Here is an 18,791-nt window from a genome sequence, read left to right as displayed (position 1 = left end):
TTGGTGGTGATGTTGCGATTCGAATGGGTACAGGGGCAGTGATGTGTCCCTGCTGTGAGTGGCCTGTAAAGCCACTGAGGGTGATAGTGGCTGTAGTGGGCCATGTGTTCTTTTGGAACATGGTGGAGGAATTTATTGTGGTGCGGGACCCTCCTGTGTCCCAGAGAAACTCGATGGGCTGTCCCCGTATTTTTGCTGCAACTACCGGTCGTCCGGACCTATCCCAAAGGGTGTCGCAGACCCAACTGGGGGAGCCTGAACACCGTCAGTCCGTTCCGTTCAGGTCCGTCTGATCTGAAGGGGTGCTCACACTATGAATGGGCTCTGTCTTATTCTTACTTAGAGTGCCCGTCTGCTGGGCTCTCTGTGGCTTTCGTGGGGCATTGCACTCTCTTGCAAAGTGTCCTAAATGGCCACAGTTGAAACACTCCTCTGACTTTTGTGGGGGGGCTGTTCTTGCTTTCATTTACCCATGCGGTGTTCTGGTGTGTTTTAACGGCTTGTATGTCTGCTTCTGCCCGCTTTTCTTCGGGATTTTTAACTGCGGGTTTGTTTTGTACAGACTGCTCCCAAGCGCGGGACAATCTTTTTACGACCCATTTCTCATTATGAGCCTCCTCTGAGGGATCATAATTCGCACAAGCTTTTTGTCCTGTTTCTGTGGCATGGGACATAAGGGTGTGGGTCCATTTGGCCATGTTGTCTAGGGACAAATGGGCACGGTCTAAGTCTCCAAAAACTGCTGCAAAGTGAATCCACAGGCATCCATCAAACGCTGTGGGGTGCTCGGTTTTCTTTTGCCTGCATTTATTGAGGCCACCTACGGGGTAACTCCAGTTATACCCGATCGCGTCTAGGACCGCGGTATGCATTTCTGCAAGGATGCCTCCTCCTACATTCTGTGGGTCAGGAAGGGCTGCTACGACCAAAGGGTCTAGACTCAAAACTGTGAGCTTTACATGCTCTCGCTCATCCAGGCCGTACATGGTCGCCTGCTGCTTTACTCTGGCAAAGAAGTGGTGGGGAGGAGCGGTGTGATTTTCTCGCACGCGTCCCGTAATTGGGTCACTGTTAAAGGGGTGGTGTACAGAAATTCCGTATCGTCCGATGTGGCTGTTCGGTGGGTGGTGACTGGGTTCATTGGAGCCTGAACTATCTGTTCTGTGGGGGGTTGGGGCGCTTTTCTCTTTTGGGGCTTTCCCTGCGCACATGTTCCCTGAACATATCTCTGCGCTGTCTCATTCAACTCTTCCCAATCAGGGCCGTCTTCCTCATCTAATTTTGCTCCAAAGGTTTCCTGGAATCCTTTTTGAACTGAAAGCAGAGATTGCAGGTCTGCAATCTGCTTCCGGCTCTTTGCGTTGTCTAGTGAGCTTTGGCTTTGCTCCGTGGTGGCAGCATGGAGTGCCCTTAACGCTGCCTTCAGGTCACTACACTGCCTCTGCAATGCTTCTACCTGCTTCTCGGTTTCTTCTCGTACCAGGACTGCACGTTGCGTGTCCTGATAGACCTTTTCATACTGGGACTGGAAGCTGCTTAGGTGCGCCAGACAAGACTGGTGTGCCCGCTTGGCATCATCCACCTCTCCGTCTTTTGCTGCCAACTTCCTCCTTAACTCTACATTCTCTCTTTCTACCTCACTAACATCGACCTTGCTCATTCGATGTATGCCTTCTATCTCTTTCCGGAGCATCCTAACGACCTTCTCTGTGCCTCGCAATTGTGCCAAGCAGGACACGATTCCCATCGGCTTGCGAGCTTTCCCTAAGCTCTTCTTATGAATCTCGCTCAGGTTCTCCCACCAAGTATGTCCTATACTCCCGGGACCTGTTTCCTCATTGCTACAGTATTCACTCCAAAGGGGCCATCCTTTCCCTTTGAGGTACTTCCTGATTTCTTCCTCCCATACGGGACACTGTCCTACTCTACTGCTGCTGGTCGCTGCGACCACAAAATCTTCTGGGTTCATGAGGCGTTGCATTGCCATCTTTCTTAACTGAATGCTTCTTTTAAATTTGGAACAGGGGGACTAAGGCGGTGCTGTAAATACGGGTACGGCTTTCGCTAATTTCCTAAATACAAACACCCGACAGTTTTGTCGCAACACAAAATCTATCAGTTTACCTTATAGCCCTGTTAGTTATGCATGCATTTAACAGAATTCCGAATTATGAGGATTGATCAGAACTGCTTGAACACTTGTGGTTTTCTGTTCCCAACTGGATCTCTAATTCAAATTTTTGGGTTCTCCCGGAGTGGTTAAGCCACTTCTAGTTCGGGTCCCGTCAGATGTCGCCAGTAATATGTTGCTAACTTTTGGTTGGTTCAATTGGCTCTGTTTTATAACCTTTGCTCTCGAGTCGCCAGGTATTTTTATGATACCGCCACGAGGTTCAAGTTCAAGTAATGATCAGTAACTCAATACACCGATTAGTAAGATTCAAATGAAAGCACATTTATTATACACAGTAATTGCTACTCATGCACAAATTCTACGTCTAAGCTACTTCTACGACTAACAGGCCTATTCTTAGCTTCGGACTGGCCCACCAGGTCAGGGGATCAAAATGGCCTTTTGTTCGGGTTCTGAGTCTGCGGGATTCGAAGTTGGTACGGATTGGTAGCTAGGAGCGCCTATCTCGTAGCGAACGTTGACTTAAGACTTACTGGATATCGGCGGCAGTTGAACCGGTCAAGGTCAAGGTTGGTTCGCGTTGCTGAGTGACCCGGTCAAGAAGAACGATTTGAACTTGGGGGCTTACCTTTATAGTCCCCAGGGGCTTCCCCCCCTTTCGGGGCGGACCCTGTACCTCCATCCTCCATCCTCACACAGGCTTTATCTCGTTGATTCTTAAGAAGCCCAGCAGAGGGTGTGTCGTACCAACCTATCTCACTATTGAACGCGGACAATGTGTTAGCGCTTTGGCTGGAGAATGCGGACAAGGTGTTAGCGCTTTGGCTGGAGCCCGGCCTCCCAAATGTAATCTCGGTGGATCAGATGGGCTTTGTGAAGGGTCGACAATTGTCGGCCAATATAAGTCGCCTGCTAAATGTTGTCGGTGTTTGAACTGGAGAATGCATTTTTCGATAAGAGTGGAATGGGAATATCTGTTTGAGATTCTTGGGAGGTTCGGTTTTGGTCACAAATTTATTTCTTGGATTCTTGGATTCGGCTATTGTACAGGGCCCCCACTGCAAATGTTCATATGAATGTCCTGATCAGTAAATAATGATGAGAAATATTCATTTAGGATCTCTCCCATCTCTTGTGGATCCGCATATAGATGACCTTGTAGAACCTTAAGAGGCCCTACTCTCACCCTAGTTACTCTTTTGCTCTTTATGTATTTGCAGAAGCTCTTTGGATTCTCCTTTGCCTCATCTGCCAAAGCAATCTTATGTCCCCTTTTTGCCCTCCTGATTTCTCTCTTAACTCTACTCCGACAACCTCTATACTCTTCAAGGGATCCACTTGAAATCAGCTGCCTCTGCATGTCATATACCACCTTCTTTTTGACCAGGGCCTCAATATCCCGAGTCATCCAATATTCCCTACTTCTACCAGTGTTGCCCTTCACTCTAAAAGGAATGTGATTACTCTGAACCCTGGTGAACACATTTTTGAAAGCCTCCCACTTACCAGCCATCCGTTTGCCTGCCAACAGACTCCCCCAATTAACTTTTGAAAGTTCCTGCCCTCAATTTAGAATTTTAAATTTTGGGCCAGACCTATTATTCTCCATAACTATCTTAAAACTAATGGAATTATGGTCACTGGTCCCAAAGTGATCCTCACTAACACTTCTGTCACCTGCCCTTCCTTATTTCCCACAAGGAGGTCAGGTTTTGCCCCCTCTCGGCGGCATGTGGCACAGTGGATAGCACTGGGACTGCGGCGCTGAGGACCCGGGTTCGAATCCCGGCCCTGGGTCACTGTCCGTGTGGAGTTTGCACATTCTCCCCATGTCTGTGTGGGTTTCACCCCCACAACCCAAAGATGTGTAGGTTAGGTGGATTGGCCATGCCAAATTGCCCCTTGATTGGAAAAAAAAAATAATTGGGTACTTTAAATTAAAAAAAAAAAAGGTTTTGCCCCCTCTCTAGTTGGACAATCCACATACTGAATGAGAAATTCCTCCTGAATACACACAACAAATCTATCTCCATCCAAGCCCATTGCCATGGCTGTCCCAGTCCATCTTGGGAAAGTTAAAGTCACCAACTATTAGCACACAATTTCTCTTGCAATTATCTGTAATCTCCTTACACATTTGCTCCTCAATTTCCCGCTGACTATTTGGGGGCCTGTAGTACAATCCTATCAAAGTGATCCCTCCCTTCTTATTTTTCAGTTCTACCACATAGACTCAATGGGTGAACCCTCGGATATATCCCCTTTCAGTAATGCCGTGATATTCTCCCTAATCAAAAACGCAACTCCCCCTCCCTCTTACCTCCTGTTCTATTTTTCCTATAGCATCTGTACCCTGGAACATTGAGCTGCCAATCTTGCTCCTCCCTTAGCCATGTTTCAGTAATAGCTATAATATCCCAATCCCATATACTCATCCATGCTCTGAGTTCATCTGCCTTGCTCGTCAGGCCTCTTGCATTGAAATAAATGCAGTTTAATCTAGACTTCTCTTGCTCTCTGCCATGCTTTCTCAGGCCATCTGTCCGGTCATGTTTTGTACACTCTCCCTGTGTTTTATTTCTCTTCACCTTACTGGACCCATTCACTGAGCTCTCCACAGTCTCGGTTGTCTGTACTGTGGCCCTTTTTGATCTTTAACCTTGGTTTCTCTGCCTTTTACTTTTCCCCTTATGGCCTTTTGTTTCTGTCCGCACTTTACTTCCCTCCGACTTCCTGCATTGGTTCCCACACCCCCTGCCACATTAGTTTAAACCCTCCCAACAGCACCAGCAAACATTCCCCCTAGGACAAAAGCATATTACTGCGGATACTGGAATCTGAAACAAAAGAGAAAATGCTGGAAAATCTCAGCAGGTCTGGCAGCATCTGTATGGAGAGAAAAGAGCGAACGATTCGAGTCCAATGACTCTTTGTCAAATGTTCCTTTCTCTCCCTACTGATGCTGCAAGACCTGCTGAGATTTTCCAGCATTTTCTCTTCCCCCTAGGACATTGGTTCCAGTCCTGCCCAGGTGCAGACCGTCCAGAAGGGCGAATTGGGTCCCATTATTAATGGTGATCTGTGGAGTGCGGCCCTTCACAGGGTTAACTCCAAGTCTTCATGTGTTTGGTTGAGTTTGATTCAATTCAATGTTTTGCACAGGTCACACCTGACCAGAGCTTGGATGAGCAGATTCTTCTCTAGGGTTGAGGATAAGTGTGAGCACTGCTCTTGGGGGCCAGCTAATCATACACGCATATTTTGGTCCTGTCCCAACTTGATGAAGCTTTTGGGTCTCTTTCTTTAACACCATGTCGGAGATACCCCTGTAGATTTGGATCCATGACTACTGGTGGCCATATTTGGGGTGTCGGATTCGCCGGCGCTTCAGTCTGGGGTGAAGGCGGATGTCCTCACTTATGTCTTACTTGTAGCCCAGAGGCGAATTATGCTTGGGAGGAGGTCTCCTACTCTGCCTAGTGCCTCGGCTTGGTTGAGTGACCTCCTGTCGTTTCTACAATGCACCATCAGAGGGTCAGTCGAGGGGTTCTACTTAAGGTGGCAACCACTAATTTCCTTTTATAAGGCGTTAGTCACCATCAGCTGTTCAGGGTTTAGTTTAATTTTTGTGTTTCAAATTAATGTGTTCTTTTTGCTTTTTTGTTTCTCTCTTCTATAGTGTATTTAAGTATGATTGTTTTGGTAGTTTTGTTTAATATGGAATTTTTTTAATAAACATATTTTTTTAAATTAAGCATTTTAATGAAGTAAATAGGAAACAGTTATTTCTTTAGTTTTGACATAACCAAGAGATATCAAAATACATTAGAAATAGTTTTTGATTCATAGAAAGTATTATAATGGAGGAATACTTGAAGGAGAGAAAGTTCCATCTTTCATTAATGTACTTATCAAACAGCCAGAGACTGGCCACAGATCCACAAGTGGAATCTGACCAGCCTAGTGGAGGAAGCAAGAAAAGACCTTCCCTGGCGGGAAGAGTGCAGATGATCAAGATGAACGTACTGCCAAGGTTCCTCTTCCTGTTTAGATCCATCCCGATCTTCAGCCCCAAGGCCTTTTTCCAAAACATAGATGGGCTAATCATGGTGTTTGTGTGGGGGGCAAGAAACCGAGAATTCCCAAACCGACACTGCAATGAGGGAAAGTCAGAGGGGGCCTGGCTCTACCGAACCTACTATACTACCACTGGGCAGCAACGGCAGAAAAAGTGAGGGGATGGGTACAAGAACCCGACAGATTGGGCACAAATGGACGGGGCATCCTGTAAAGGAACGACCCTCCGGGCCCTGGCCACAGCACCACTCCCATCCTCCTCAACAAGGTACACAACGAGCCCAGTGATAGCGGCCATGCTGAGAACGTGGACCCAGTTGAGACAGCACTTTGGGATAACCAAAATGTCCCTTATAGCCCTCATCTGCGGCAATCACAGATTCCCCCCAGCCATGCTAGATACCACCTTCAAAAGATGGAGGCGGGACGGGGGCACACTGACGGTCGGGGACTTCTACATAGGGTGCAGACTGGCGACACCGACGAACTGATGAGGAAGTGGAAACAATCAAGAGGACAGGAATTGAGACACCTCCAAATAAAGCACTTCCTCCGCAAAGAGACAGTAGGGTACCCCGGGGCCCCAGAAAGCACACTACTAGAGGACCTGCTAGGCACAAGCAGTGAGAAGGGGGGACTATGTGGGAAAATATAGGGACAGCTACTGGACAGAGCCCGAACACCACTAGATAGGACCAGACAAAAATGGGAGGACGAACTGGGGACAGAGGTGGGATGGGGACTCTGGAGCGAAGCGTTGAACAGCGTGAGCTCCACCTCCTCCTGCGCAAGGCTAATCCTAATGCAGCTCAAAGTGGTGTACAGAGCACACCTGACCAGAACCCGAATGAGCAGGTTCTTGCCGGAGGTGGAGGACATATGTGAGCGGTGCCAGAGGGGCCCGGCCAACCACACCCACATGTTTTGGGCTTGCCCCAAGCTTGTTGGGTTGTGGACAGCCTTCTCCGAGGCAATGTCCAAGGTTGTGGGGGAGAGGGTGAAGCCATGCCCAATAGTGGCAATCTTCGGGGTATCGGAGCAGCCAGAGTTACACATGGGGAAGGGGGCCAATGCCCTTGCTTTTGCTTCCCTAATCGCACGCCGGAGAATCCTGCTCAGCTGGCGATCGGCAGCACCACCCAAAGCTGCAGACTGGCTCGCTGACCTCTCGGAATTTCTCCACCTGGAGAAGATTAAGTACTCCATACGAGGAAGGCTTCCTGGATACTTGGGGCAGTTCGTCGGCCTGTTCCAAAACTTGTTTGAGGCCAGCAACGAGGAGTAAGCCAGGGAAAAAAAAAGATGAAGAACCAAAGGACTGCGCAACCCGGCCGGGGGGGGGGGGGGGGGGGGGGTGGGGGGGGAGAAATGGGGAAACCACAAGAGAAGAGGAAGGGTGCTGAAACCAATGGAGGGGGGGGGAGGAGGAAGGGGGGCTATCATAGACCGATCCAGAGGGCAGCAAAATGTACATACAGCTAGTCAAATGAAGGACAAAACAAACCTCTCTGTAAAATAAAGCTAATTAGCGCGGGCAAGAAAAATGTAATATATAAGTAACAACTGTTTATAAATATGAAAAAAGCCAATAAAAAGATTTTCAAAAAAAATAAATTATGTGTACTTATGTTTGAAGCAGCTGATGCTACAAGATTATGCAGTGAAAGGAGAGCTGTTTTTTATTTTTGGGTTGCTCTCGCACAACACCAGCAAAGATGCAAAGGGCTGAATGATTTGCTTCGGTGTTGTAAATTTCTGTAGTCCTATAGTTCTATATATATTCCTTGGTAATTTTTTTTGTACATGTTTATCGAATTAACAAGTTATTGTACATGAATGCAAAAAAACAAAATGAGTTGCATATCTCTCTTTTAGCACTGACTATAATTTACTGAGCTTTGTTATTGCAATCTCATGTGATATTAATCTGAGTCCTATTTTTACAATGATGTATATATAAATTTTCCAGTGGTTGCACGTGACCAATTTATTTGTGTTATTCCTCAGTGAAATCAACCGTTTAGACCTTGGTTTAACTGTGGAAGTTTGGAACAAAGGATTAATCTGGGACACAATGGTCGGTACAGTGTGGATCCCTTTAAGAAGCATAAGGCAGTCAAATGAGGTAAGCAGTGAGTTTGTAAGTCATGTTTAGTTGTTATCCTGATGTCCTTGGCTGATTTGCCTAGATGGGATAATAAGATCACCTAAAGCAATTGTGCTTCAAACTGATTCTAAAATTGTAGGATAAAACCAATGTAGGTGAAAACTTGACTCTAGCATGGACCCACCACCACCTGCAAATTCCCTTCCAAGTCATGCACCATCCTAACTAGCTTCGAACTATATTGCCATCCCTTCATTGGCGCTGGGTCAAAATCCTGGTACTCCCTCCCAAACAACACTGTGGGTGGTCTTATAACACATGGATTGAAGCGGTTCAAGAAGGCAGCTCACCGCCACCTTCTCGAGGGCAATTGGGGATGGACAATGAGCGATGCTCACATCCCATGAATGAATTTTTTTTTTAAATTGGAGAAAGACTTCATGAAGGTACTCCATCTTGTTTCAGACTCATGTAGGCCGGGACTGAAAATGTAGTTTCTTAGCAGGTGGTAAAAATGAAATTGTTTTGTAATGTTACATACGAACGTATAAATGAGAAGCAGGAGTAGGCCATTTGGCCACTTGAGCCTGCTTTGCCATTCAATAAGACCATAGCTGATCTGATTGTGGCCTCAACTCCACATTTCTGCCTATCCCCAATAACCTTTGGCTCCCTTAGTAGTCAAGAATCTATTTATTTACCTCTGCCTTAAAAATATTCAAATACCCCTGCCTCCACTGCTCTTTGTGATAGAGAGTTTAAAGATTCACAACCCTCTGAGAGAAATAATTTATCCTCATCTCCATCTTAAATGGGAAACCTATTACATTTTAAATTGTGTCCCTTAGTTTTAGCCTCTCCCACAAGGGGCAACATCTTTTCAGCCTCTACCATGTCAAGTCCTTTGAGGATCTTGTACATTTCAATAAGATCACCTCTCATTCTTCTGAGCTCCAATGGATGCAGGCCCAGCCTGGCCAACCTTTCCTCATAAGATAACCCCCCTCATTCCAGGTATCACTTGAGTGAACTTTCTCTGAACAGCTTCTGACACATTTATATCCTTTCTGAAATAAGGAGGCCAAAACTGTACGCTGTACCCCAGGTATGGTCTCACTAACACTCTATGTACAACTGTAGCAAAATCTTTATCTTCTATTCCCCTTGCAACATTCCATTTGGCTTTCTAATCATTTGCTGTACCTGCATGCTTAACTATATGCAATTTCATGTACCAGGACACCTAAAACCCTCTGCAACTCTGAGTTCTGCAACCTTGCTCCATTTAAGTAATAATCTGCTTTTCTATTTGTTACGACCCCCTCAGGGGCCAAACCCTATATTATATGCAGTTCTCCTCCTACACTTGGAATACAAACTCCCTAGGTGATTGGGAATGCGGAGCTTCCTCCGTAATTGGGAGGAACTCACACGATCTAAACCCCAATCTGAGAGCAGGTCGGGAAGAGTGATCCTGTGGGGTGAGGAGTAGTATTGTGAGTAAAGTAAATAAACCTAGTTGTTATCCTGCCTACCTGGTGTCGAATGAAGACCTTACCTTTGGCTATCGCACTATTCTTCCTGCCAAAGTGGATAAGTTCAGATTTTCCCACTTCATTCTACTCTACAGTCTACTCCATCTACAAGTTTTTGCCCACTCATAATTGTTCCATAGCTGTAGTGTAAATGCAACTGTACTGACTTTAAAAACAGTGTCAGAAACAAAATGACCATTCTAGCAATCCCCACAAAATCTACTTGCCAATTTTAGTCATAGAATGAATGCACTGTAATGATGGAAATACTGTTTAGTGATGGAACTGCTGCATTGGTTGGTGATATTTTAGACCTTGTGTTATCTGAAGCTGAAAATATGCATACATTATTAGAGAAAATTCACTTTGAAAGATTTGTTTTCAATTTGTCAAAAGGGAAAAAATGAGAGTGTCTTTCCTAGGAATTTAACACAATCCTCTGCTTCATAAATATGGTATAGATATGTTCTGTGTGTAGAATATGTCCTATTTAAACATTAATTCAATATGTTTTCTACCAGGAGAGTACTGAAAAAGCAGAGTTGGCTGCCGTTGTGCCAAGCAACTTTGCATTTAAAAATGATGGTGTTGAGTTTCACTATTTGTTGCTGAAGCATTCATTGCTAAAATTAAAATGAATTTATTTTAATAAGTCATGCATGACATGGGGATGGGGTATTGTTTCATTGCCACCAAACTAGAAATGTTGTACCTATGGAGCCCCCCTCCCCCCACAGCGATGAATATGTCAAGTGAGCCTGCTTGATCCTCACAATCTCACTTGCTTTGTGATTCAATGTTATATTTCTGATAATGACTTCAGCTGATGATTTAAGATCTCACTGCATCAGTTGAAAAAAATAAAGAGGTTTGTCCTCGAACTCTCTATGCTAAGTCTTCAAATGTCTTTGAAGTTTTGAGGGTTTTGCCTGTGCTTCACTGCATATCACACATGAACTTTGAATCCTGATTTTCAGTGGCACAATTCTTAACCCACACCTCAAGTCTTCAACTTTATATGCTGCTTTGATCCTGTTTTCAGCTTCTTCTTCGTGAGTTGTTCACCAGAAGGCCCTGGAGTTCGCACCAGCACTGCTGGCATCTGCAAGATGGAGGAATCTCTCTTGCACCCGAAACACATGACATCAGTGTACGTCAGCCCCTTACGCGCCCCGCGTGACGTGCTCTCTGACGTCGCTTCATGCAGGAAGGCTGCACTGAATTTTAAAAAATCTTCTCCTGGGTCAGCACACTGATGTCAGGAGGAGGTGGTCTTTCTCGCTCGGCTCCAGGCTGCTAGGGCCGTTGGGCACTACTTGCCGCAATCGGGAACGCTGCAATGCATGGCTCTGCGACCCTCCTGACCCAAGGGTGGGTCGCGACCCCGACTTTGAAAATGACTGTTCTACACTGTCGGGATTCTATGAACATTGTGTCATGAGGAGGAGGAGGGAGAGAGAGATCGGAGGCCTATGGGTGGATGGGGAGATTGATCTACTGGTGTTGAATGAGATTGGAGGCCTTGGGTTAGGGGAGGGAGATCGGCAGGTGAGATTGAATGGACCTTGGTGGTGGGCAGGGCAGTGGCAGAATGACGAGAGAGATCGGAAGGGTCGGGCAGGCGTGTTTATGGGGCAATTAAACTGGATCCAGCAGCTTAGCGGAAACTCCCTTACCTCCTCTACCCACTAATCCTTTAGCCAATGGATATCGAAGGCCTGTGAAACCTTGGTTGGCTAGGTTTGTTGTGTATTCTGAGGCATGTCTCCTTATTCTAATATTCAAATTACCAAGCAGCAACCTAGGAGTAGATTGCAAGCCCAACCCTTACCGTCTTTGTTAAAACAGGAAGTGAGTGGTTAGATGTCAGCTTTAAAAAAAGTTGCATGGTTGTTTTTGGAGGACCAGAACTGACCCCCCCCCCCCCCCCCCCACTTCAACCTGACAGTATTGGTGTTTGACTTTCACTTTGTGCTCCTCTTTCTCATGCAACATGCACCCATTTTCCTATTAGCTTTATATCTCTTTTTTCTTTTGAAGTGATTTTTAAAATATCACTTCTCACTGTTACTGCCAATGTAAGATACAATGGACACAATTTTATGTTAATAATAATGGTAACACTAACCACTCACCATTATTATGAAGTAAATCAGACAGCAACTTAGAGTATGTACATGTGCACTTAAATGTTGTCTGCCATGCCCTGCTCCTTCAGACGTGGATTAACAACAATCTCAATAATAGATTCTGCTTTGAAATACTTGAAAAGGCATGAAGCTGGCGTACTGACCTACCAGCTACCCACTAACGTGGAATTAAAAGTTAGTGTTACTACATTTAGGAGGTAATGAATTTTTGGAAGTTGTGATAAGTAACAATTACTGCCAAGCAACCTCTACAGTCCTGAAAATTTAATTTTACAAATGTGGAGTCTCATTTCTTCAGAAATTAATTAGTGTTAGAGATTTCTAAATGTTTCTGTCTTTTATCTCTCCCTTCATCTCTCTAATCCCCTTTCCTTTCCAAATCTAGATCTAATTTATACTTCCTGGTTAGGCTCTGTATGTCTCTGAGGATTTTGCACTATGGTTAAAGAGCCTCTCTGTTTCTTGACCTGTTTACAGATGACTTAGTCTACATTCAAAAGCGTAAACAAGCTTCATGGGCAGAAGTCAATGAAATGAATGTCAGATGTCATTCCTTCGCCAGTGAATGCAAAATCTGAGTGATTATTCAATCCAATTTCAAAACATTTAGTTTTAAAAGATGTAATTGAGATATAACAGTACAATTATCAAAATATTTCATCTTAAAAGATGCAACTGAGATGCAATTAATCAATTATTAAAATGTACTCTTGTGGCACATAAAGATTCAACTCAATTTTACCACTGCAGTGGTGATATTATTTACTATTGAGAGTTGCTCCATTCGGCAGTTCATTTTTCATGGATTTTTTTTTTTTTTACAGCTGATGAATAAAAATTACATGGATAACTCCAGGGCTCCTCCTAGAATTAACTTGTTTGCAAGAGTATAATACTTTTTCATTGTGTTTTTAAAGTAAATTTTCTACAATCTGAACATGTTCTTTTTGGTATCTTTTGTTATATTTGAAATTGGACAGAGACTGCCTCTGTCCAGACAAGAACAGGAACCTTTGCTGATTGATTTTGTCCATCTTCTGGAGAAGCTGAGGCCACCTGCCAGTTGTAATGCCCCTAAAGCTTCTCCCCAGTGCCCTGCTGAGAATATCAAACTGAGCTCTGGCCATTCCTGGCCTACAACAGATATCTATTGGAATTCTTAAAAGTGCTAATGTGAGTGTTGAAGAGTAATGCAGTTGACAAACTTTTTATTTCTTTGCAAGTAGGGATATATTTGGACTGCTTTTTTGTTCTAAATCACTTTGTTACTTTGATCATTGGAGTATGCACACATCAGTCACAACACGGAACAGGTCATAATTGAAACATTATACTTCACAATTCCAGTATGAGTAGATGAATATTTACAGAGTTCATATTACAATATCTTGTATGAATACTCCGATACAACACACTCCACATTCTCGTATGAATACAGCATACAGTATTTCACTCTTCTAGCTTTGAGGTAATCTACTGATAAATTGTAGCATAATACTCCAAGATACATCAGAATAACAATATGCAGACAGCAAAATGTACTTTCTCAATCTTCTCCAATCAATCTCCTCTAATTCTTGCGTCATCATGGTTACACTGCCTATACAAATTCTTAAGCAGGTCATGAAGGTGGATGAGAGTTTTAGCAACAAGTCATTCAGCTGGATGCTGTTAAGACCCATAGCCTTTGCATATTACATATATGGAGAAAGGTGGTATTCTTTTAAATAAGCTAGAAAAGCTTTGAAAGGATTTGCTAGAAATGAGATAGAATAATTGGATTCTGTTGAATAAATAGGATATTGTTGATTGATAAATTTTATGTATCAATTCCATTGGACACCTTTGCTTTAAATTCATGAGTTGTAAAGGATGGACATTCAGATTACATCAAGTTTAGCCTAAATATTTTTAATATTACGTTTAGTGAATAAGTTAATGAATGCATAAATTACATTTTCCCTGTGCCACAAAAGCTGATATTCTAAAAGTTAACATTGTTTTGGAGAAACTGTTTAATGTTTGGGCTGTATAGTTGGATAAAACGAAAAGATTTTTGATTTTGTGCGATACTTTTCTTGTTCATGAGATGAGATAGATGGAACGGCAGGAAACTGGTTTAGCTTTTAAACACCAGCATTGACGAGTTGGGCCAAAAGGCATGTTTCTGTGCTATGTATTCTGTATAATAAAATCTTGAAACCAACTTGATCAAAAAAATTATTTTTGTTTAAGGTGTATAAAACATTTGAATACTTTTGTAACCAATATAGATTTTGATATTCTTCGAACTGAGTATTGTTGACATGCTGTTGAAATGTTTTGACTTGCACTCATCAGGAAAGGTGGCAATACCTCTACCATTCAGAGTCCAGCAGCATAAATTGTTGTTCCCTTTTAAATTTGGTAATCTTACAATCTGCCCTGATCACTGCAGGTGTTACAATCCCAGGTGATGTTATAACTTGCCTGTTGCGAACAGCCAAAGGGATGTGCTGTTTGATACGATCAACCAGTCGTTGGGACATATGAGAAGTGGCAAATGGAGTTTAATGCAGAAAAGTGTGAGGTGATTCATTTTGGAAGGAATAACAGGAAGACAGTACTGGGCTAATGGTAAGATTCTTGGCAGTGTGGCTGAGCAGAGAGATCTCGGTGTCCATGTACATAGATCCCTGAAAGTTGCCACCAAGGTTGAGAGGGTTGTTAAGAAGGCGTACGGTGTGATAGCTTTTATTGGTAGAGGGATTGAGTTTCGGAGCCATGAGGTCATGTTGCAGCTGTACAAAACTCTTGTGCGGCCGCATTTGGAGTATTGCGTGCAATTCTGGTCGCTGCATTATAGGAAGGATGTGGAAGCATTGGAAAGGGTGCAGAGGAGATTTACCAGAATGTTGCCTGATATGGAGGGAAGATCTTATGAGGAAAGGCTGAGGGACTTGAGGCTGTTTTCGTTAGAGAGAAGAAGATTAAGAGGTGACTTAATTGAGGCATACAAGATGATCAGAGGATTGGATAGGGTGGACAGTGAGAGCCTTTTTCCTCGGATGGTGATGTCTAGCACGAGGGGACATAGCTTTAAGTTGAGGGGAGATAGATATAAGACAGATGTCCGAGGTATGTTCTTTACTCAGAGAGTCGTAAGGGCGTGGAATTCCCTGCCTGCAACGGTAGTGGACTCGCCAACACTAAGGGCATTCAAATGGTCATTGGATAGACATATGGACGATAAGGGAATAGTGTAGATGGGCTTTAGAGTGGTTTCACAGGCCGGCGCAACATTGAGGGCCGAAGGGCCTGTACTGCGCTGTAATGTTCTATGTTCTATATCTGGCATCATGCTGACACTGAAATATACATGCCATGTTGTTCATTTGTGTGATGGACAGAATGTCTTTTTGGCTTCTCGGCAGCATCCTGTTAGGGTGGATACCACTTGTTTCTACTGCATAATAAAAAAAACGTAAACTTAGTGTGAATTGGCTAACTTCACCTGTTTCTCAAATTTTTGAAACACATTATCCTTCCAGTGTATTCTGAGTTAGATTAAACACTTTTCAGGATCGGAAGTGGCAACCTTGGACCCATTCATGCATTTGCGTGATATAAAGTGAGCAGTGATGTGATTGGGGTAGCTTTAATCCCACAGGATAGCTTCAATACACCCTATTTCAGCTTCAAGCAAATGGCTCGGGCCCCATTTACAAGGTTGTTGATTAGGCTAATCCAGTAGTGCGCGGAACTGCAGAAATCGCAACGCCTGTATTAACCAGAGAAGGTGAGCTTGCGATAGACAGTTGTAGAATACCCATTGCCCAATTTATTGCTAAAACTGAATTAATCTGTGCCAGTTCCTAAGTTTAATGGGTGGGATTCTCCGACCCCCCGCCGGGTCGGAGAATCCCCAGGAGGCGGTGTGAATCCCGACCCCCCCCCCCGCCCCGCTCCGAGGCCGGCTGCCGAATTCTCCGGCGCCGGTTTTTAGGCAGGGGCGGGGATCACGTCATGCCGGTCGAGGGCCATTGGCAAGGCCCCCCCCGACAATTTTCTGGGCCCCGATGGGCCGAGCGGCCACCCGTTTTCGGCCAGTCCCGCCGGCGTGAAATAGACATGGTCCATCCCGGCGGGACCTGGCTTGGAGGACGGCTAGCGGGGTCCTCGGGGGTGTGGGGGGATCCGGCCCCGGGGGGCCCCCCACGGTGGCCTGGCCCACAATCGTGGCCCACCGATCTGCAAGCGGGCCTGTGCCATGGGGGCACACTTTCCCTCCGCGCTGGCCTCTGTAAGGCTCCGCCATGGCCGGCGCGGAGAGGAATCCCCCTGCGCATGCGCAGGAAACACGGCGGCGGTTCTGTGCATGCGCCAGAACATGCAGGCAGTCCTGCGCATGCGTCAACTCGCGCCGGCCGGCAGCGGCCCTTCGGCGCCGGTTGACGCGGCGCTAACCCCTCCTGCGCCTGTCTAGCCCCTGGAGGTGCGGAGGGTTCCTCAACTTCCGGGCGGCCCGATGCCGGAGTGGTTCACGCCGCTCTTGGCGCTGGTACGGGCCACCCCGCCAACTGTGGGAGAATCCCGCCCAATGAATACAGATTCAGACACTGCTGCTGTATCTAGATCGCCATGATATAGTGATGTGGAGCAAATGTCCATGATTTCCTTGAGTGTACATTAGTGAATAGGCTACCAATGTTGAACGAACACCTGGCTATGGCATTGGTATTGATCTGCAATCCTGTATGACCTTCCCAAAAGTGAAGGAATCCTTCACAGTGTATGTGGCCAATTTGCTCCAAACTGGTTATATCAACTTGCTCAACCATGTAGCTAATTCATATTGTGCAGAACCAGTCATGATTAAGATGGGACATTAATGGACATCACTACTATGTGGCTTGAGCAGCCCATACATGCATGGATGCAGTGAATTGTGGAGACAAATCTTACATACACCACCAGGCAGCTTGTTACTCTTGCATAGGTCCAACAAGCTTTTTTGTAACTTGCTTTAAAGCAGGGATGTGCAGCCATGCTCAATGGCAGGTCTATGGATACACATTTTGCTAAGCAGCCACTTCTGATTTGTTTACTCTTCATGCAGTAGCCCTATCTAAGCACAAAAGAACCATAGGTGGAATTGAAACCAACCTCCATCTCCCCGCCCCCCCACTCCCCGACACACACAAACACCTTTGTCCAGCATGAATCTTCCATTCACAGAAGCATTACATTAAACGCACTTAAAACTATATCTTTGTTCTAATTTTTAGCAATATAAATCTAAATCTCTTAAAACTACCTTTGTTTTCCTAACACAACATGATGAGCTTCTTTGGCATATCTTTTGATTACAGTACTGAAAATGAAAGCCGCCAAGTCCCAGAGGACCATAGGCTACTCTCCCCCTTTTGGAGAGAGTTGTCTGGTGGTGATTTAACCTGAGGGTTACCACTCCTAAAATGAGGTGCAAGGTTGAGAAAGTGGGGCTTTCATGAATAACCTCAGCCGTACGTGAATTGAACCTGTGATGTTGGCTTTGTTCCACATCACGAACCAGCCGTCTAGCTAACCGGCCCCCAGATAAAATGTAAATATCGCCACAGTCCGAAAGACCATATGCTGCTCGCTCCTTTGAGAGAGCTAACTGGTAGTGATTTGACCTGAGGGTCACCACGTCTCAGGCAAGGGGCAAGATTAAGAAGGCGGGGCTTTCATGAATAACCTCAGCATTTGTAGAAATTAACCCGCGCTGTCCTGCAATACTCAGGTTCTGTAGGACCAAGTGAATTTAGTATTATTCATTATTGTGATTACAAGCCAGTGCATTAAGTCCATAATCAGGAGCAACTCCTACACGTTTTTCTAGTTTCAACCATTTATTGTTTTTATTTAGGCCTCCATTCAGATACGTGGAGTTGTTGGGCCTGTGGCTCCAGAAATATTAGACTTTGTGCCTCAATAGAGTGAAGTTTCTAGGGGCATCAGAGCATGCAGATGAAGAGATCGTAATATCAATAGGAACATTCCTGCTCTTCCTGTCTCTGCAGTGATGATAAGTAAATGTCAAAATATGACTTTTAGGTCACAGGTGACCACGTGGTCTGGTTTTACAGAGTGCAATTGCACTGATGTGACTGCCTCAGGGCAAACGGGTTTAGTAGGGGGAAACCTCAAACAGGTTTAAGCCCCTTATTTTCATATGCAGTCCATCTAATGCTTGGTTCAAATGTGAGAAAAGGTGTCTATTTTCCTTTGCCAAATGGCAGGCAGTGCACTCTCAGATGGAAATGTGTGTGAACCTCCTGCTTGCCACATGTGGAGCTTTGTAGACTGTGGTAGTTTCAGAGCTGGGGCGGGATTCTCCGACCCCCTGCCGGGTCGGAGAATCGGCGGGGGGCGGCGTGAATCCCGCCCCCGCCATCCGCCGAATTCTCCGGCACCGGAGATTCGGCGGGGGCGGGAATCGTGCCGGTGGGCAGGCCCCCCCCCCCCCCCCCCACCCGATGATTCTCTGGCCCGCGATAGGCCGAAGTCCCGCTGGTGTAATGCTGGTCCCGCCGGCGTGAATTAAACTACCTCCCTTACCGGCGGGACCAGGCGGCGCGAGTGGGCTCTGGGGTCCTGGGGGGGGTGGCGGGGGGATCTGGCCCGGGGGGAGTGCCTCCACGGTGGCCTGGCCTGCGATCGGGGCCCACCGATCCGCGGGCGGGCCTGTGCTGTGGGGGCACTCTTTTACTACGCGTCGGCCGTGTAAGTCTCCGCGATGGCCGATGCATAGGTGACCCCCCCCT

At 45.5% G+C, this 18,791-nt stretch overlaps 1 protein-coding gene across 1 annotated transcript in view; it reads left to right on the top strand.

The window, feature by feature from the left end:
• Positions 1 to 18,791, top strand: part of LOC140395097 (protein unc-13 homolog A-like) — a 522,914-nt gene that overhangs the window by 196,097 nt on the left and 308,026 nt on the right. Inside the window, exon 4 of the mRNA XM_072482511.1 lies at positions 8,219 to 8,336. Within this exon, the coding sequence (XP_072338612.1) occupies positions 8,219 to 8,336 (118 nt within the window). The remainder of the gene's footprint in view (positions 1 to 8,218; positions 8,337 to 18,791) is intronic.

Source organism: Scyliorhinus torazame, chromosome 18 (assembly GCF_047496885.1).
Source record: "Scyliorhinus torazame isolate Kashiwa2021f chromosome 18, sScyTor2.1, whole genome shotgun sequence".
NCBI lineage: Eukaryota > Metazoa > Chordata > Chondrichthyes > Carcharhiniformes > Scyliorhinidae > Scyliorhinus > Scyliorhinus torazame.
This window is presented reverse-complemented; position numbering and strand designations above follow the sequence as displayed.